This window comes from Dromiciops gliroides, chromosome 2 (genome assembly GCF_019393635.1).
Source record: "Dromiciops gliroides isolate mDroGli1 chromosome 2, mDroGli1.pri, whole genome shotgun sequence".
NCBI classification, from domain to species: domain Eukaryota; kingdom Metazoa; phylum Chordata; class Mammalia; order Microbiotheria; family Microbiotheriidae; genus Dromiciops; species Dromiciops gliroides.
The window spans coordinates 397,115,912-397,137,479 of NC_057862.1; the positions used below are offsets into that span (position 1 = coordinate 397,115,912).

Sequence of the window (21,568 nt, forward strand, 5' to 3'; positions counted from 1 at the left end):
AGGGAAAAAAGAAATACTGCATCCAATTTAAGACACTGTAAAGCTCAGAAGACACCTTTACTGTTCAAGTATAAACTCAGTAAGTAGTTGCATAAATTAAAAAGGCAACTGCTGAGGTACACCTTTATAAAATAAGTACTGTGAATTTACAATTCTACCTTCCAATTTTCTGGGAGAAAAAACAAAACAAACTCTTGAAGATTCTTCACCAGAGACCCAGAGAGGGACTTGTACTTTTGATGAAGACATAGTCAGCAAATCCATGATTGAATTTACTTTTCAAATAACATGTATTTATTTAAAAACATATTAATACGTTTTTTCAGAATTTTCCTCCAGATCTTTTGAGACTATTAGTTCAAAAGTTTCAAATGTACATTACTTTCAAAAACAATACTGATTAAAAAAAAATAAAAAACAAAAAAACAAGAAAACCAAAACAAAAAAACCTGATTGATGGTACCTTAAAAAAAAAATTAAATACCCTAAATAGTAAATTTTCTCCAGGTCCAGCATTGTAATAATGTAAGAATTCCTCCTGCACTGGTGAAACATATTATTTCTTTCACAAAATGCGGGTACTGAAATTGGATAGAAAACACTATGAATGTGAAAATACCACCAATTTTCTGTGTTAAAAAAAAATTAGAATGTTCTTTGGAATCACTGAGATATCAAAAATTTGGATTTTTTTTTTTTTTACAGTCTATGCACCTTCTTTCGGGGTCCTTCATGTAGCTTGTAGTAAGACGTGTTTATTTTTAGTTTTAGGGATTCAAGTCTTGCAGTTCAATGTTAACACAGTCTCTGACCAGCAGGAAGTTACACTTAACCAAGAAACACTGGCAGACTACTTCTCCATAATGGCTTCAGCCAAAATAAAGACTTTCGAGTATGAGACAAAACATCCTGTTTTAAACAACTGAATGTACTGAACATGTAGGATTCCAGTGCAAATTCAATTTCGGCACTCATGCGGGCAGTGTCTCCTGGTGTCTTTCTCAGAGGGACCCAAGACTCAGCCATAGCGTTCAGCTCTCCTTGTTCATAAAAGGACTTTCCCAGTGCTGGCATCCTGGGTTAGGTTCTAAAGGATTTTGTCTTAGACAAACTACTGTTTAGCGTAAAATCTGGCCATGGCTATAATTTCAATGTGCGCACAACTGGTTAGAGATGTTTTTCCTTTTCAGACATTGGCTGGAATTAATTAAAAATAAGTCCATGTTGCTTCTCCACATGTGTCATGAAATGTGAGAAATCTGTCTGACCCTAGACACTATTTCTTGTCGACACAATGGGCAAGTCTCCAGTTGCAAGGCACAATCCATGCACAGGTCACTGAAGAAAGAAAGAAATACCAGTTAAGATTATGTTCATATTATTGTATTCAAAGCATTAGGGAGGGCCTGATCATATTCACTAATCCCACCTAGGGCTTACTCCTTATAGGGATACATAATGTGACCAGAGAGCCCTGAGGAACTGAATTCAACTTTACAGAGACCACAATGGACAGCAGCCATCCCTTCAGTGACGTCTCCACTTTTGTGCAGTAGCTAAAATACCCAGCAGAGGAATCTTTGCTAAGTCAATCTCAATTCCAGGCCTTAAAGGAGAACCCCCAGCTATATGAGTGCCTCAGTTTTCCTGTCTTCTTCTTCTTCTTCTTTTTTTTTTTGCAGGGCAATGAGGGTTAAGTGACTTGCCCAGGGTCACACAGCTAGTAAGTGTCAAGTGTCTGAGGCTGGATTTGGACTCAGGTACTCCTGAATCCAGGGCCGGTGCTTTATCCACTGTGATACCTAGCTGCCCCTCTCTCCTGTCTTCTAATGATAACAAAAGCTCAAATTTCCACAGTGCAGAACAGCTTGCATGACACTTTATTCCTCATTTTCCAGTAAGGTACGTGTGTGTGTGTGTGTGTGTGTGAGAGAAAATGATTACTGTCTCCATATTTTGCAGATGAGGAAACAGACACTGCTCCTCCCAGTGCGTATACCTTCCTACACCTCTTTCTTTTCTCCAGTAACATTTATTACTATGGCTCTTTCTAAGGGCCTTTGGTCCTCAAGTTCAAGGCTGCCCTTGACAGGGCAATGTGGTCAACTGGAAAATACTTTGAGAAACAGCAATCACATTTTTCTCTTTCCCTTTCATCTTGCAAAACTGGAAATTCTGTTAATTAGGATGAACTATCTATTTTAAAATATAATTTCAGGGATCCAGGAAGATGCCAGGGAACTGTTTGGTACCACTGTATTCACAAGTCACATCTATGAAGAGCTTTAGAGTTTATTAAGTCCATTCCTTAGAGCCACCCTGAATGATAGGTCTGAATTCTACTATCCCCATTTTACAGATGAAGCTGAGGTTCAGAGAGGTGACTTGCCTGTTATCACACAGCTCCTAAGTGTCACTTTCCTTCTAAATTGTACTGTCATCTTCCTATGTTATTAGTCCTGCACTTTCCTTACAGGAAGTAGAGCAAACTGGAAAGTGGTTATGGGAACATTGTTCTTAATAGTCATAAAGGAAATGAACTGAAACTTCTGTCTGCTAGACTCAGAAAAAAAAGACTTCCAACAATTAGTCATACCTGTGTCCACATGGCTTGAGTTCTGTGTCTGCTACTTCATCACAACAAAGTGAACAGCAGTTTTCTCTGATGCTAACTTGCTTCAACAGAGCAAGACGCCTGTGCCTGAAAGCAAAATGAAGGGCACATTTGAAATTAAACAGGATACACAATTTATGTGGAATAGCAGCATACTGGAAACATTCAATAACGTCAATAAATAGAAAAGCTGATTGGCAAAATTGTGCTGAAAATTTAGCCTGGCCAAAAAATTGGCCAAGGTGGATGATGGACTGTTTGGAGGAAACTAGAAATATGTCTCTCCAGCCTTTTTGCCAATAACTTGAAGCTGGAAAGAAGGAAATTTAGGACAAGTAAAAGGCAATCTTGGTCTATACAGTGTGTAATAAACTTCTGGAATTCATTAAATCTAGGTAGAATACAGGGTGAAAATATAGCTTAAAAATTATGGACGATAGATGTACTCACGTAGGCTCTTTTTTTGTTTTGTTTGTTTGTTTTGTGGTCGTGTAGGCTCTTAAGGAAAATTAGAATTGTTTGGAATACATTCCTAACCATAAAGATGACATTAAGTTGGAGTAACTCTGCTCAGCCCTAACATGGTCCTTGGTGCTCCTGTCAAAGAGAATTCTGGGCAGACTCCAGTGCTGGTTTGGTGCTAGATGGCAACCTCTTCCAGGGTTACAAACAAACCAATACTGCAATGGATTAAAAACTAAAATGATGATGTGGCAAAGACAGGCTGATATCAAATCAAATGAAATGAAATGGGAAGTGTAGAGTGAAGGAGAACAAAGACTACTTCTAGGAGGCTGACTAAAACTTGAATAAAGAGAATAAGGAAGGAAAACAGTGAGAAATGAACAATATTGTGGTTAGGGAAGAACAATTCTTTTTTTTTTTTTTTTGGTGAGGCAATTGGCGTAAAGTGACTTGCCCAGGGTCACACAGCTAGTAAGTATCAAGTGTCTGAGGCCGGATTTGAACTCAGGTCCTCCTGAATCAAGGGCCAGTGCTTTATCAACTGTGCCACATAGCTGTCCCCTTCCAGGAATATTCTTTTTTTGTTTGTTTGTTTGTTTTGGTTTTTTTGGTAAGGCATTGGGGTTAAGTGACTTGCCCAGGGTCACACAGCTAGTAAATTGTCAAGTGTCTGAGGCCGGATTTGAACTCAGGTCCTCTTGACTCCAGGGCCGGTGCTCTATCTACTGTGCCACTTAGCTGCCCCAACCCCAGGAATATTCTTCTTTTTTTTTTTAAGTGAGGCAATTGGGGTTAAGTGACTTGCCCAGGGTCACACAGCTAGTAAGTGTTAAGTGTCTGAGGCTAGATTTGAATTCAGGTACTCCTGAATCCAAGGCCGATGCTTTATCCACTGCACCACCTAGCTGCCCCCCCAGGAATATTCCTTTTTTTAAAATTTAATTAAATTAAATTAAAATTTTTTTTACATATAAGGTATTTTATTTTTTCCATTACATGTAAAGATAGTTCTCAACTTTTGTTTATACAAGCTTTACAATTTCAGATTTTTCTCCCTCCCTGCCCCCCTCCCCTAGACAGCAGGTAATCTGATATAGGTTATATGTATATATATATCTATACACACACATATATATATACACACATAATAACATTAATCCTATTTCTGCATTAGTCCTGTTATAAGAGAAAAAATCAGAGCAATGATGAAAAACCTCAAAATAGAAAAAAACCCAACAGCACCAAAAACAAAAGAAATAGTATGGTTCATTCAGCATCTATACTCCACAGTTCTTTTTTTCCCCTGGATTTGGAGATCCTCTTCTATCATGAGTTCCCTGGAACTCTTCTGTACCACTGCATTGGTGAGAAGAATCTAGTCCATCACAGTAGATCAACACTCAATGTTGATGATACTGTGTACAAAGTTCTTCTGGTTCTGCTCATCTGACTCATCATCAGCCCACGCAAGACCCTCCAGGCTTCTCTGAACTCCTCCTGCTCATCGTTTCTTACAGCACAATAGTATTCCATTGTACAGGAATATTCTTAATGACATAGGTCTAAGGTAGTCTTTCCCTTTAAAATAGAAAGCTGCATTTTACACAGTGAAATGGCCTTAAACTAGAAGTAATTACTCAAATCAGTTGGATTCTTTCACCAGCTTGTGGAAGCCATGTTCATTTCTCAAGGAAAAGAATTCAGCTGTTGTGAGACAATTAATGCCAATCAGTTCTCGTCAAATTAACAGCTATGAAAGCTGTGCTGAGAGGGTAGTCATTGTCTTAGCAATTGCTGAATATTGCTGGCATTTTTCCTATGCCACTCAAGCTACTTAAAGGCATAAATGGCAAGCTCATCAAATCTGCAGATGCCACTTCGCTGTGAGGGAAAGCTAACACACTGGTTGACAGGATCCCAAACGATCTCAACAAGCTAGAGCATGGGACTGAATCTAATAAAATTAAATGCAATAGAGATAAAAGTAAAACCTTACACTTGAGTGAAAAACAAATCAAATTCACAAGCACAAAATGGAGGAGGCATGGTCAGAAAAAAGTTTTTATGGAAAAAAGATATGGAGGTTTTTATTGGATTACAAGTTCAATATCAGTCAGTAGCATGATATAGAAGTTAAATAGCCCTGAATAATAAGGAGATGATAGTTTTACTATTCTCTGTCCTTGCTGGACCTCATTTGGAATATTTTGTTCAGCTTGGGCACCAGGAGTTTTTTTTTTGTTTATTTTTTATAATAAATTTGTATTGACAGTGATATTTTTTGTATCACTTATATTTCCTAATGTATTCCTCCTCCTCCTCCCTTGTCCTGCCAAAAGTTATCCATTATAACAAAGCAAAGAAGAAGAAAAAACAGTTTAGCAAAACTAACCAACATATCAAAAAGTTTTTGACATTATCTGTAATGCTTCACACTCATACTGTCCCACCTCTGCAAAGAAGAGAGAGAGGCTATTGTCTCTTATTTATTCAAAGGAACAAGTTTAGTCATTATAATTTCACAGCATTCTGTTTGAACTGTGTTGTTATGGTACTTTTCACTTATATTGTTGAAGTCATTGTGTATACTGTTTTTGTGGTTCTGCTTTCTTCACTTTGTATCAGTCCACTAAAGTCTTTCTCTGCTTGTCTAAATTTATTGTTTCTTACAGAACAGTAATATTCTATTACATTCATGTACTACAGCTTGTTTAGCCATTCCCCAATTGATAAGCATCTCCTATCTCCAGTTTTTTGTTCCTATGGGAAATGCTATTATAAATATTTTTTTGTTTTGGGGATGTTTCTTTTTGTCATTGACCTCCTTGGGGAATATATCTGAGAGTGAGATCTTTGGGCTGAAGGTTGTTTTTCAGAATAAGACCAAATTGCTTGAGAATGGCTGGACAAATTCTCATAGCTGCACCAAAAGTATGTTAATGTAGCCATCTTTCTCCAACTTAGGTGCCACATTTTAAGAAAGGCATTCATAGAATGGAATAATGGAATGTCCAAGTCACTTAACCCCAATTGCCTCACCAAAAAAAAAAAAAAAAAGAATGGAATGTCCAGAAGAGGACAACCAGGATGATGAAGGCCTTAAGTTCATGTCATATGAAGATTACAAGAAAGAACTGGGCATGCTTAGCCTGAAGAGTCAGGGGAAATATGCTAGCTGTCTCTATAATTTGAAGGGTTATTATGTGGAGGAAAGAATACATTTTTCTGTTTGGTTCCAGAGGGGAGAACTAGAAAAAGCCATGTGAGGAGATTTAAGAAAAAATTCCTAAGAATGAGAGCTAGTCAAAAGTGGAATGTGGTGACTCAAGAAGTGGTTTGTTCTTCTTCCTTGAAAGTCTTTAAATAGATGCCTGTTAAGCTTGTCCAGTGTGATATAGTGGGGATTCTTTTGTGTATGGGGTTGGACTAGATTGTTGAGATCCTTTCCAATTCTCCAATTCTGTGATTCTGTGTCTGCAAATTTGAAGAAGGCTAAATACACACATAACACACAGGCGTACACACAGAGTACCCAGTCTAGGAAACACTGGGCACATCCCTTACCTTGGCAAAATGATCTTTTCTTCTGCTGATAAGAAGGCATAGTCATTGAAAGTGCTAAATTTGATAGGAGGAGGGTATTTGAATGGTTTTGCCCCAAAGTTGAACTCACACTGTTGATATGACATGAAACTTGCTGCAGCAAAAAAACCTGATCTGCAAATTAAAAAATATATGTGAAGTTAAAAACTGGGTTCCATGGCAAATTTTAAGTTTCAAAAAGTCAATCCTAGTGGCCTAGGATATCTTCTGCCCTGGCAGGGAAGCCTGGGATGGTTTTGCCTACTAAACTTGACCATAAAGCCTCCTCTTCCCTCACACTGTCTCGGCCTTTGCACTCTCTTACAGGCCTTTCCCAGCTCCCCATGGCTACTGTAAGAGCTTTATGATTGGTTTCCCTGTCTCTGGTCTCTTCTTTTCAAAGTCCATCTTTCTTTCTTTCTTTTTTTTTCCCATATAAATATTTTATTATTTTCCAGTTACATTTAGAGATAGTTTTCAACATTTTTTTAATAAGATTTCTAGTTTCAAATTTTTCTCCTTCCCTCCCCAAGACAGCAAGTAATCTGATATAGTATATGTACAATCACATTAAACAAATTTCTGCTTTAGTCATGTTATGAGAGAAGAATCAGAGCAAAAAGGCAACAAAACAACAAAACAACAAAAAAAACCAAGAGAAATAGTATGGTTCAGTCTGCATCCAGATTCAACAGTTGTTTTTTTTTTTTGGATTTGGAGAGCATTTTCCATCATGAGCGCTTTGGAACTATCTTGGACCATTGTATTGCTGAGAAGAATCAAGTCTATCACAGTTGATCAACGTATAATGTTGTTGATACTGTGTACAATGTTCTCCTGGTTCTGCTCATCTCACTCATCATCAGTTCGTGCAAGTCCTTCCAGGTTTCTCTGAAATCTGCCTGCTCATCGTTTCTTACAGCACAATAGTATTCCATTACATTCATATACCACAGCTTGTTCAGCCATTCCCCAATTGATGGGCAACAAAGTCCATCTTTCTTTTTTTTGTTGTTTTTGTTTTTGTGGGGCAATGGGGGTCAAGTGACTTGCCCAGGGTCACACAGCTAGTAAGTGTCAAGTGTCTGAGGCTGGATTTGAACTCAGGTCCTCCTGAATCCAAGGCCAGTGCTTTATCCACTGCACCACCTAGCTGCCCCAAAGTCCATCTTTCACAGAGCCATCAACATAGGTGCCCTCATGCAAAGACCTGAACTGGCACTTTTTTTTTTAAGTGAGGCAATTGGGGTTAAGTGACTTGCCCAGGGTCACACAGCTAGTAAGTGTTAAGTGTCTGAGGCCGGATTTGAACTCAGGTACTCCTGACTCCAGGGCCGGTGCTCTATCCACTGTGCCATCTAGCTGCCTGAACTGGCACTTTCTTATTCCACACACTGAAGGAATTCTCCACTGTCTAGTGGACAAAACACAAACTAGCATTCAAGGTTCTTGATAATCTAGCTCCAGCCTACATTTCCAGCATTTTCACATTATTTCCTTTAATATTTTCCTTTACACTTAAACAGCATTATCAACTCTTCTCTGATCGTGTCCTGTCTTCTGCCTCTACATTTCCATAGACCATACCCTCATTCCATTCTGGAATGTATGCCCTGATTTCCACTTGCTGAAATTCTTCTCTCCCTTGAAGGTTTGACATAGATGCTGTCCAATTCCATGAAACCTTTCTTGACTGCCCAGAAGAAAGTGATTTCTCCACCTTCAAATTTTCCTTTATCATTTTGCATATCTTTTTTCTCCTATGAAACTATTAGTATTTGCATACATGTTGTAATTCCTTGCATAAGTTCCTTGAGGGTAAGGACTATCATTTTTCATCTTTGTATCTACATCGTCTTATCCATAACAATTTTTCAGTCATTCCCTCAGTCAGAGGTTCTTGACTTTTTTTGTGTCATAGATTCCTTTGGCAGTTTAGTGAAGTCTATGGATCCCTTTGGGCAGCTAGGTGGTGTAGTAGACAGAGTGCTGGGCCTGGAATCGAATCTTCCTAAGTTCAAACACTTACTAGCTATGTGATCCTGGGCAAGTCACTTAACCCTGTTTGCCTCAGTTTCCTCATCTGTAAAATGATCTGGAGAAGGAAGTAGAAAACCACTCCAGTATCTTTGCCAAAGGAAACCCCAAATAGTATCACAAAGAATTGGACATGACTGAAAAAAGGGACCCCTTCTCACAACAATGTTTTAAAATGTATAAAATACACAGGATTACAAAGGAAATGCTGGTGCAATTATCAATTTTTTTCCCCAATTTTTCTTTGGGGGGGTGAGGCAATTGGGGTTAAGTGACTTGCCTAGGGTCATATAGCTAGTAAGTGTCAAGTGTCTGAGGCCAGATTTGAACTCAGGTCCTCCTGACTCCAGGGCCGGTGTTCTATCCACTATGCCACCTAGCTGCCCACAGTCATCAAAGTATTAATATAACAAGTCCATGGACCATAGGTCAAGAACTCCTGCTCTATCCTCATCGATATTCTTTGTTCACTCTCATTCAATTTTCTTCTTCCTTATACAGTCATAGTATGATTTCTAGTCTTCTGGTCCTTTTTTTCTCCCCACTCTGCATTCTTTCATAAAAGTTTTTCCAAATTTCTTTGTATTCCTCATTCTTGTCAGTCCTAATTGCATTATAATATACTATTGTATTTTGATTGGTTCCATTTTTTCCCCTATCTTTGAATAGATAGCTTCTTTAAACAAAAATAATATTTTCAGAGTCTAATCCCAACAATAGAATTATTGGGTCAAAGAGTGTATTATTTTTAGAAAATTTTACAGTGTTTGGCTGGATTGCTTCCTAAAAAGATTTTACAAGTTTGCAATGACCAAATGCCCTAAAACCCCATCAGCACTGAGTTTCATTGCTTTTCATGGGTATTTATAAAGAGGAGCAACTCTGAAAGCTTTAAGAGCTCTGATCAATGCAATAACCAACCACAATTCTAGAGGAGTAATGATAAAGCAGGTTCTCTTTCTAGTACCCTTACCCATCTTTGGATTTAAAGATGCAGATTTTTTTTCATTCTTTCCTTTTTCATTATTTTCACTTACAGCCAATGTGAGAATTTGTTTTGCTTAACTATGCATAATATTTGTTACAAGGGTTTTATTTTTATTTTTCCAGTGGGCATAGGGAGGGAGAGGAGAGGTAAGGAATAGGGTAGCTAAAAAAAGGAAGAAGAAAGGAGGATCATTGAAACATTTTTTTTAATGAACAGAAGATTAGAAAGAATCCCAGACAAACAGATCATCTTTGAAAATTAACTGATGAATTTATCATATAGTTTAAAAGAAAGCAAGCTGTATTTAATAAAAGACTTGTAACAATCCATTTTCTATTCTGATATATAGGAATGCCCATTTTATTTGAAATTTAGGTTCAGAATGAAACCCTTTTTTTTAAAAGAAAAAATCCAAATTCCAATTTGATGGGTCTGAGAGTTTTACAAATCTTTTCTCCAAGAGATTATTAATAATCTGTTTCCTCTTTTAAAAAAATGTCTGTTCATACACTTTGACTGTTTACTCATTGTAGCCTGTAGTCCAGGCTGACTTTTTGATAGCTCCTTTTATAGTTTAGATGTCAAGTTTTATTTGTAATATGCGCCTTAGTTTTTCCTATTCTATTACTTTCTTTTTAACTTAATCATATTGTTATATATTTCTTATTTTCAACTTATGGAAAATTTCAGTCCAAGCATTAATTGAAGGGGCACCAAAGATACTCCAATTTGTTAACACAGTAACTGTGTTAACAACATAGAAAGGGATAATACAAATTCATATTTTTTGTATCTTGCTTTATTTAGGCCCACAATTCCAAATGGGAACAGATACTTACACAGCAGATGTAAAGACTTGCTTCTCAGAAGGAAGCTGGTTGCCATTTAAGCAGAAGATCATTTGCTTTTCTTGCAAGTCTAGAAGAAATCCTATTGTATCTCCTAGAAAATAAAAATAAACATATTAAGATTTAAAATTCAAGTGTTTTAATATCTGAGTATATCAGAGTATAGAATCAGGTTTCCAGTTGCAGTTGGGCTGAAAACTGTCTTTTCAATCTAGCATTCAAGTTCCTCTGCAATCAAGCACTAACTCATCCATCTAAACTTATTTTCCATTGTCTTCCAACACCTAAAGATCCTTTGCTTTCTCCAGGCCAGCTGATTTTGCCAACACAAAGGGGCCTCAGTTTGAGGTTTAGCAGAGCCTGCCTGCCATCTCATGAGCTCCCCCGGCTAATGAGGAAGAATCTAGTTGGCTACCTGTATTTAATCAATCAGTCTAATCTATCGATCAGTCCGGTCAATTGATCAGGAAGCATTTATGAAGCATTTCCCAAGGAGGTGTTAGGGATACAAAGGCAAAAAATAAATAATCCCTGCTCTGAAGGAGATTCATGATATCTTTATTACTCTACTATCAATCTGTTATTCCAACAATGGGGGCCTAACTTAAATGCTTTTATTTCCAAATGTGCTACATGCTGGTAAATGCCAGCATGGGTCTATCAGTCCAGGGCCTAAGAAAATACAGGTAGAATCAAGATGCAGGTAATAAGTATTTTTCATAAAAAATGAAGTCCTGATTCACTAATGGTCTACTTTTTCCACTAATGATCTACTTGTTCCTAACTACTATTGGCTGTTACTTTACTGAACAATCATATCAAATATTTCTAAGTTGATACCTGTGTGGCTGTCTTATGCTGAGCCAAGAATGTAATTAAGTAAGGGGCCTTTGGTCATTTTAATTTCACACATCCTGATTTTTAATGGAACCATAATTTCAGTATTCACAATGGCCAAGTTTATACAACTACCTTTTTTTTTTTTTGGGTGGGGCAGTGAGGGTTAAGTCACTAAGGTCATACACCTAGTAAGTGTCAAGTGTCTGAGGCCAGATTTGAATTCAGGTCCTCTTGAATCCAGGGCTGGTGCTTTATCCACTGTGCCACCTAGCTGCCCCATATACAACTGCTTTTGTTCAAAATATGACTATGATGGAAACTAGAATTCAAACAAACTTCAGGAACAGTTGAAATGTCAGTACAGTTTAATTTAATGTAATATTCAACATACCTGTTATTCAAGTGCTTGAGAAAATGCAATTTTATGAGAAGGAAAATTCTTTTTTTTTTTTTTTAGTGAGGCAATTGGGGTTAAGTGACTTGCCCAGGGTCACACAGCTAGTAAGTGTTAAGTGTCTGAGGCCGGATTTGAACCCAGGTACTCCTGACTCCAGGGCCGGTGCTCTATCCACTGCGCCACCTAGCTGCCCCAGAAGGAAAATTCTTAAAAGTCTAAGATTTACCAGATCAGATAAAACCAATTTGTTGTAATATGTGAAATTGGAATACCATTACTTTTCCCCTTTTATTCTTCATAACTTACACCCCAAAGCATTAGAGACTTAGCAGTAAATGACAATTTTAGCCAGGGCCCAAAGTCCAAAGGTAAGTGAATACCTTCTTTCCAACAGGGATGTGAATGTGGTTTACTTCTGGCATTATACCAAATCAGCTGCCGGCAGCCATCATATGCACAAGAATACTCATCATCTCCAATACCATAGCCTTCCTGTAGAGAAGGGAAAATTGCAAGACTTCACATGCTTGGTTAAAGTTGTTGAGTACTCTTTGTAATCAATATCCATTTCTCTTCCCATTCCCCTTTAGTAGAAGTGGATAATCGATATTCATAAATAGTGGAAGAAACCTTCTTTTAGACAGCACTCCTCAAAAATCTCACAGAGAACTCCAAAAAAAATTCTTGTGCTAGAATTTTGTCACAGGCTGTGTCAAGTCAGATCAGTAGTATGGGGTGTGAAATAGTGTCTTTAATAGCATTTTTGTTGTGGGATTTGTAACAACAGGGTTTGATATGTCTTTTGAACCTCTTCTACAAAAACTTTCCACTAGTGGTCCTCAAGAGTAGTGACATTGTCTGAATTGAATATAATTTCTTTTCCCCTGTCAGTATTCTTTTTTTAAACATTTAAAAAATATTTTTATTTAAAAAAAAAATTGGGGGGGGGGGCGCCATGGGGCAATGAGGGTTAAGTGACTTGCCCAGGGTCACACAGCTAGTAAGTGTCAAGTGTCTGAGACCGGATTTGAACACAGGTCCTCCTGAATCCTGGGCTGGTGTTTTATCCACTGTGCCACCTAGCTGCTGCCACCCCCCTTCCCCCCCCCCCCCCCCCCCCCCCCCGCCCCATCAGTATTCTTATAAGAACAATTAAGTGTTTGAAGATAAGTAGGTAATAGGAAGAGAAGATGTCATGGGCATGTATGTATTAAGGAATTAATTAACCAATTTTGTAGACTCCAAGAGACAGAGTTGAAGAGTGACAACATTTCAGGAATGGGGGTACAACCTGTGCTGGGACAGAAGCAAGAGGAAGCATGACATGTGTAAAGAATAGCAAATATACCAGATTACCTGGAATATAGTGATTGTGAGTGAGAATAATGGGTAATGAACTTAGAAAGACAGGTTAGGACCAGATGGTGAAGGGCTTCAAATGCCAAACAGAAGCAATGTTAGACTAGAAGCAACAGGAAGTCAGGAAAACTTCTTGTTTGAGGGAGTGAGATGGGCAGACCCATGCTTTGTGAACACTGCTATGGTAGCAGTGAAAGGCTGTATACAAGGAGAGCAATTAGAGGGCTATTGAAACTGTCTAGATCATAGGTAATGAAGGCCTGAATTAGGGGGCTTGTGGTATGAATGGAGATTAATGTTGATTTCTGCCTCCACAGCCTCTCTCACAAGACTTGACAACTGAGTAGCTATGGGAGGAGTGAAAGTGAAAAGCTGAGGATGCTCCTATGTTGTGAGCTCAGTCAGGTGAAAGAATGGCGGTACCTTCAACAGAAACAAGGAAGTTAGGAAGAGAGGTGAGTTTTGTGGGAAAGATAAATGAATTCAATTTTGAACATACTGAGTTTGGGATACCGATGGGTATCCATGTAAAAATCTCCAGAAAGCAGATGGAGATGAGGGACTGGACCTAAGTAGAGGGAAATAAGCTTCACAAAGATGAGAGTTGAATACACAGGGGATGATGATATTGAGAAATTTATAGAAAAAGCAAAGGCCTAGGTCAGAACTCTTAGGTACACCCAAGTGTAGAGGCTAAGGCAAAGGTGAAGGAAGATCCTGTAAAAAAGACTGAGAGGGGCAGCTAGGTGGCCCAATGGATAAAGCACTGGCCCTGGATTCAGGAGGACTTGAGTTCAAATCTGACCTCAGACAGTTGACACTTAATAGCTGTGTGACCCTGGGCAAGTCACTTAACCCGAATTGCCACGCTAAAAAAAACAAAAAACAAAGCCCCACCACCATAAAAAAGACTGAGAAAGATTTGTAGACAGGTAGGAGAATCATGACAAGTTACAAAAATCCACAAAGGAAGAGGGAACTATGGAAAGAGGGGGTGGTCAACAATGTCAAAGGTTGCAGAAAGGTCAAGAAGGATGAGGACTGAGAAAAAATTGTTGATTTTAGCAATAAAGAGTTCATTGGTAACCTTAGAGAGGGCAGTATGAGTCCACTGGTTGGTTGATTATTATCCTTTGTATTCAAAGAGGACTAAAATGTCACAACTATGTTGGGGTCAATTAGTAGGAGCAGAAGCAAGATTTCAAAGGGCTGAGGAGTGGGAAATGAGAAAGTAGAAGCAATGAATGCACACGAGTTTTTCCTATGATGACAGGTATAAAAGAGAAAAGTTATAGGCTAATAGTTTGAGGGGATGGTAAAGTCAACCGAAGCTATCACTTCTAGTTGTACTCTTGATTACATCCTTACTTGTTTCCTTCAGGATTTGCATCTTCTATCATTGTCCTTATCTCTCATCTTCAATTTCTCTATTGATACTTTCCTTGATGTCTATATAGATGCTCTGGTCTTCCCCATTCTTGAAAAAAAATCTACTTGACCCTTATATACAATCAAGTTATTGTCCCCCTCTTCCTCTTTTTATAGTCATGAAGGTCACATATACTCAACTGTTTCCATTTCTTTACTTTTCAATTACTTCTCAACTTCTTGGTTTCCGACCCTACCACTCGACTGAACTGTCTTCAGAGCTATCAACAATCCCATAACTGTTCAATCTGATACCCCCCTTTTCGGTCTTCAACTTTCTCCATATTTCTGAGGCATATGACTCTATTAGCTATTTCCTTCCTGTGCAGTCTCTCTTTGCTTTTTTTTTTTCTTCCTGACACCTGTCCTGGCCCTTCTGTTTTGATCACTCCTGTTTAGTTTTCTTTATTAGATCATCACCCTTTTCCTGGTTTTGAAGTATGGTTGTCCCCAGTGCTCTGTCCTGTGTTCTGTTCTCTATTAATATCCTCTTTTGGTGATGTCATCTATTCCTGAGTTTGACTGCCATCTTGTCACAGATAACTCTCAACTCTATATTTCTAGCTCTAATCTCTCTAATGAATTCCAGTTCTGCATCATCAACTGCTTGCTGGACAGTTTAGGATACTTCATCAGCATCACAAAATCAATATGTCTAATACAAAGCTCGGTATTTTCTGAGTCTCCCATAATTTTACTTTGATGTTCAATCTCTCTACCTTTTATCATTTTCTGAGCCCATTATCCCTGATTTAACTTTGCTTTCCTCTCTTCCCAAAGTTGATCCTTTAGTTAATGAGTATATAGTCCTTTATGGGGCAATTAAGTAGTACAGTAGATAGAGCACTGGCCCTGAAGCTGGGAAAACCTGAGTCCAAATCTGACTTCAGACACTTACTAGCTGCGTGACCCTGGACAAGTCACTTAACCCCAATTGCCTTAAACATTTGGGACCATCTCCAGTCTTTCTGGTACATATCTTGCCACTGGACCCAGATGGTTCTGGAGAAGAGAATAAGGTTGCTGACTTTGCACAGCCCTCCCTTACTTAAATCCATCCAATTCACTGCAAGTCATGACATCACTTCAGTGTCATGGTCCTTTTCAAGAACAATGGACAAACAATAACAGCAGCAGCATAATCCTTTACTCGAGTTTGAGGGGCTGTTGGAATAAGTCCCACTAGGGCAAGGGTCCTTAACTTTTCCAGTGTCATTGGCAGTCTGGTGAAGCCTATAAATCCCTTCTCAGAATGTTTGTTGCCTCCAAATTGTAACTGAAAGAAGTACTAAATTTCAGTGAGAAGTTAGTGAAAATAAAGATGTAATTTTTTCCCCCATCAACTTCATCATGGACCTCTTGAAATCTATCCATGGACTTGTAGAACTCCTGTTCTAGGGTGAGGGCTGAGGTCTTCCCCGGTTCAGGCTGTTTTAATTGCAGCACTTGTGGGTAGGAAGTCAAGTATATAAGGGGCTACTGTAAAACGGCAGCCAAATTACTATTATATCAAGGGACTCTCAATGGATCCATAGAGATAGCTCAGTTTCCAAGAGGGGGAGGGCAGAGCAGTAAGGAGCATCCTTGTTTAGGTGGAGGTGGATGGCAGATCCCCTCTTTGGCTCTCAGTCATAGCTTTTGATTGTGGGAAAGGGTCTTACTGTAGACATGCTTCTTATGGTAGGTAGGGCTAAATGGAAGCTCTTGAAATTGTTTGAACCATCCACATAGTTAAAATTAAATAATAAATGAAGTGAGGGGGTAAGGTGAAAGATATTTCCTTCCTATTAATGGAGGTGAAGAAAGTTGGAGATCTAGTTAAACAAGCTCTCCTTATAATGACCCTGTGTGGTTGAAGAAGGCAGTTGGTATGTGACTGACAACAGATTACTGGGGGCTGAATAAAATTGTAATGCCAATTGCTGTGGCCATTTCTGACCTTGTCAACATGATGACCAAATGGTACAAGGTATGGAATCACTGATCTTGTCAGTGCCTTCTCCTCCAATCTAGGAAGATTCCTCAGGGTTATTTGAATTCTCTTTCATATTGTCATATTTTGGCGGGCAGAGATCTAAGAAAGGCCCCACTTCCTAAGGAAAATGACATCTATTACTAAATGAATAATAAAGACCACATGGAAGAGATTCTATGTTGGACAGTGGCTCATATGAGAGAGAAGGGGTAAGAGATCAACCTTAAGAGAATTCAGGGGCCTGGTCCATTAAGTTTTGGGGAAAACACTGAATGGGGGGCAATGTGGCTGATTCCAGATGTGATCCATGATAAGCTACTGGCCTTTGCCCTCCCACAGACTGAAAAGGAAATCCACAGGTTTAGTGGCCTCTTACTGGATCAATACAGCATGATCCCAAGCTGTTTGTCACCTGCTGGAGTGTCAAATTGATTACTGGGTTTTTCTCTTAGAGAACAAGAGGTCTGCCCTCATTGCAGTTGGTACCTATTCAGGATATGGTACTACAGTGTCCATTTGGTCTCTTAATGAGGAAGCCACAATCAAGCTCTTAGAGAACATATCCTTTCTTTCTGGGCCTCTGATGAGGGTACCCATTTTACTGGGAAGAAGGTCCAAGACTGAGGTCATCACCATTATATTTGTTGAGTTTTTCACCTTCTATACCATCCTCAGGCAGCTAATATTATGGAATGATTAAAAGATTTTTAAAAACAAAAGCTTTGTCACGACACCCCTGATTTGGGGGTTTAAGTGTCCTATATCCAGGGGCTATATTGAAATCAATGGTATCCTAAGAAAGGGTCTACCTCTTTGAATCCCTTATCACCTCTTGCCTAGACTCTTTTTTTTTTTTTTTTTGGTGAGGCAACTGGGGTTAAGTGACTTGCCCAGAGTCACACAGCTAGTAAGTGTTAAGTGTCTGAGGCCCGGTTTGAATTCAGGTCCTCCTGAATCCAGGGCTGGTGCTCTATCCACTGCACCACCTAGCTACCCTTCTTGCCTAGACTCTTGTAACAGCCTTACCAATTGGTTCCCTACATCAATTCTTTCACCATTCCAATCCATCTTCTATTCATCTGACAAAGCAATTTTTCTAAAACTCACATCTGACCATGTCACCCCCTGCTCAATGAGGTCCAGCGGTTCCCTATTACCTCCAGTTTTAAACATAAACTCCTCTGTTTGGCATTTTTAAGTTCTTCTTTTCTTTCTTTTTTTTTTTTTTTTTGGGCAGGGCAATGAGGGTTAAGTGACTTGCCCAAGGTCACACAGCTAGTAAGTGTCAAGTGTCTAAGGCTGCATTTGAACTCAGGTCCTCCTGAATCCAGGGCCCGTGCTTTATCCACAAAACACAAACAAACAAAAACAAAACAAAAAAACAGTAGCCCCAGGACTTAACACAATGCCTGGCACATAGTAAGAAATTAATAAATGCTCATCAACTGTTTCCTTTTTTTGCTCAGATGTGAACTCCTAATATGAAATCTAAGTTTGTATTTTTCTTTCCTCAAACTGTTTTTTCTTATATAATGTATCTTTTGAGAAAGGGACTATTTCATTTTGGTTTTTGCATCCTCTGACACCTAGCATATAGTGGTGGTTTTTTTTTTTTTTTGGTGAGGCAATTGGGGTTAAAGTGACTTGCCCAGGGTCACACAGCTAGTAAGTGTAAAGTGTCTGAGGCCGGATTTGAACTCAGGTCCTCCTGAATCCAGGGCTGGTGCTTTATCCACTGTATCACCTAGCTGCCCCTAGCATATAGTTTTTTGCAAACAGTAGGTGCTTAAACAATTTTTTTTGGGTGGTGGGGGGAGGTTGTGTCGAATTTTCTAAGGGAAAGAGGTTATTGTGATCTGCATTGGGGGAGGAAGGACTGATACTGATGAAATCAGAGATTCTAGAAGTATCAATTATCCAGGTTATTTTTGCTTCTCTTCTCTCATTAGCACAGACAGTCAAAGAGGAGGAATTTACTGAATACTTCAATACTTTGAAGGCACAATTCCACTGACATGGGTAATCCCTCCAATGATGCAGATTACAGTCCACCCATACCTTCTTATGCCAGGAGTCTTCTTCATATTTTCTAATAAATTCTCCACAGGAGAGCCATTCAGTGTGGTAGGGCTTTCCCCTAGATCTCTTTATGTACATAGGTACCATTCCTTCATACTTTCTACATGATCTTTTTTAGCCTCTTTGATGATATATTTTATTATGCAATTTGTCATGGGTAATGTGCTATATTTTTTCATTGCCCTTTGGGTAACTTGTAACTTTCATTCCTAAGAGACTGTGGCATTTCATGATTTGTAGCCATATGGCATCTCCTGAAAAATATTCATGTTAAAAAGATGGATTTATGTCCAAAGCTTAAGATCACTAAAAGGGCTAAATAACTTCCCAAACTCAATCCAGTATATTCTCTTCTATTCAATTCTGAGTCCAATTCATTTTTTTATCATTATGTCTGTCCAAGAAAGATATACTGATGAGCTTGGTAGGGAGGCAGGGACATGGGATCAAGGCCAGTCATTGCTGGTTGTAACTAATTCACCAGCTTGCCTAAAATATTAACAGCCTAGCCTTTCCACTGGCTATACAATCTATAGGATCGTGGTCACTGGCCTTTTCCAAATGACTGTCAGCCCCCAAGACAGCCTTTGAGGGGCAAGGGCAAGTATAACAAATTCTACCTTTTCTATCTTTAATTTCCATTATTCTATGACTTACTGACCAGGGGCCCTTTGAAAGAAAAATAAAATCCTAAAGGTTGCCTAAACAAGATAAAAGTCCAGGCCTATACACTTTAATATGTAAGATATTTTTCCTGGTAAATTCTAATCAAAAGCTTTATTGTAGGGGTGGCTAGGTGGCGCAGTGGATAGAGCACTGGCCCTGGAGTCAGGAGGACCTGAGTTCAAATCCGGCCTCAGACACTTAACACTTACTAGCTGTGTGACCCTGGGAAAGTCACTTAACCCCAATTGCCTCACTAAAAAAAAAAAAAAAAAGAAAAAAGTATTTCTGTTTTTGAGGGTTAGTTCCAATAATGTTAACTGTAGCTCTCCTTACTTAGAACTAAGTGAAGTAGTTATGTGAAAAGATTTATTCTAAAAATCCCTTTGAGTTCAGTGATTTCAAAATCAGTAACTATAGATATTGAAATAACAGATGAAAAAAATCCTAGCAAGATTAGTTTAGTTTTCATGAGTTGAGGTGAATAAATGGAAAATAATGCAGTTAGTTATGTAATTTTAGAGATGTTTCTATACTCTCCTTTTCCCAGCCACCTTTATTTCTATATATAGATAACTAAGAAGCTTGTTTGTATTAGGTAAAATTACTAAAAAAAAAAACCAAATTAGAATTTTGGCTAGTGATCATTAAAGATATATTTTGAATGTCCTATTGCTTAATGGAACTGTGGTTTTATTTTTTAAAACTGATGCTTAGTTTTCTCAGCAATACAACCATCTAAGACAATTCCAAAGAACTCATGATGGAAAATGCTTTCCACATCCAGAAAAAAGAATTGTGGATTCTGAGTGCAGATTGAACCATACTGTTTCTACTTTTGTTTTTTTCTTTTTTGAGGTTTTCCCCTTTTGTTCTGATTCTTTTTTCACAACATGACTAATGCAGAAATATGTTTAATGTGATTGTACACATATAACATATCATATAGCTTTCTGTCTTGAGGATTGGGGAGGGAGAAAGATTTGGAAAAAAAAATTGTTGCTTAGGTTAAAAAACCCCCCACCAATCCACCACATTGCTGTTATTTTTCAGTCTGACCCCCTGAATAGAAACTCTCTTGAAACAAATATTGTTAAAAAAATATAAACCAGGGAGAGTTAGGTGGCATAGTGGATAAAGCACCAGCCCTGGATTCAGGAGTACCTGAGTTCAAATCTGGCCTCAGACACTTGACACATACTAGCTGTGTGACCCTGGGCAAGTCACTTAACCCCCATTGCTCCAAACACACACACACACACACACACACACACACACACACACACACACACACACACACACAAATTTAAAAAAATAAACCAAGTCATTGGCCATGTCTGCCAACATCTGGCTCATTACATCTCTAGAGTTTGCCACTTCTCTGCCAAAAGGAGACAAGTAGGTTTTGCCATCCTCATATTCATCCATTTCATACCCTCCATGGGCACATTAATTGGTGGGAGGAAACATAGAGACATAGTTATGAATACCCAATGAAGTTACTCTGTAGCTGACAACAAGAAATTACCTTAGAATCCTGAAGCATGTTTTAAAAATATGGCTAATAACATTATTTCCCAGTCTTTGGAATAGGGTTATCCTTTCTTTTTCTTTTTTTCTTTTTTTGTGGGGCAATGAGGGTTAAATGACTTGCCCAAGGTCACAACAGCTAGTAAGTGTCAAGTGTATGAGGCTGGATTTGAATTCAGGTCCTCCTGAATCCAGGGCTGATACTTTATCCACTGTGCCACCTATCTGCCCCGGGTTATCCTTTCTAAACCAAAAATTCACATTTAGGGGATTTAAAGAGAGTCTTATTTTATAAGAAATGTTAATCCTTAGAGATTGGGTGTGTAACAGAAATCCATATCCTGTAAAAGTATACTCATCTGTATGACTATAACTTTTTTTTTTAACCTCTAAAACAATAACATTACCCATTTGAAGCAAAATTGTATGTGTGGCAATGTTATCAAGATCCTGCATTTGTGAAAAGAGACTAACTCAGACTTTATCAACTTCTAACAGGGAACCATGTATTTAGGTAAGAAATATGTATAAAAAGAAGTCCAAAGCTTGTCACACTGTTTTTGAAAGAATAGGCCATTCTTTCCTGTCCCCAAAAAATCCTTTTTTAGGCCTCTTAATTTTAGGAGCCAACCATCTGCTTTTACGTGCTATAAACTAGTATTGTCTATCATGTACTTAAACTCTGGTATTCTAGGCTGACTGGTTAAGTTTTTTAAATCATTTGTAATACTCATCTACAGACATATTTATTAGGTCTCCTCCA

General features: G+C 38.4%; 1 protein-coding gene across 4 annotated transcripts in view; it reads right to left on the reverse strand.

Moving 5' to 3' along the window:
• Nucleotides 1-484: 484 nt before the first annotated feature.
• Nucleotides 485-21,568, reverse strand: part of RSPRY1 (ring finger and SPRY domain containing 1) — a 63,337-nt gene continuing 42,253 nt past the window's right edge. For all 4 annotated transcript variants that reach the window (XM_043980330.1, XM_043980328.1, XM_043980329.1 and 1 more), the window contains 5 exons: nt 12,152-12,263; nt 10,526-10,628; nt 6,644-6,796; nt 2,597-2,701; nt 485-1,338 (listed from right to left, as the gene is read on the reverse strand). In XM_043980330.1, the coding sequence (XP_043836265.1) occupies nt 1,242-1,338; nt 2,597-2,701; nt 6,644-6,796; nt 10,526-10,628; nt 12,152-12,263 (570 nt within the window). In that variant the 3' untranslated portion in view covers nt 485-1,241. The remainder of the gene's footprint in view (nt 1,339-2,596; nt 2,702-6,643; nt 6,797-10,525; nt 10,629-12,151; nt 12,264-21,568) is intronic.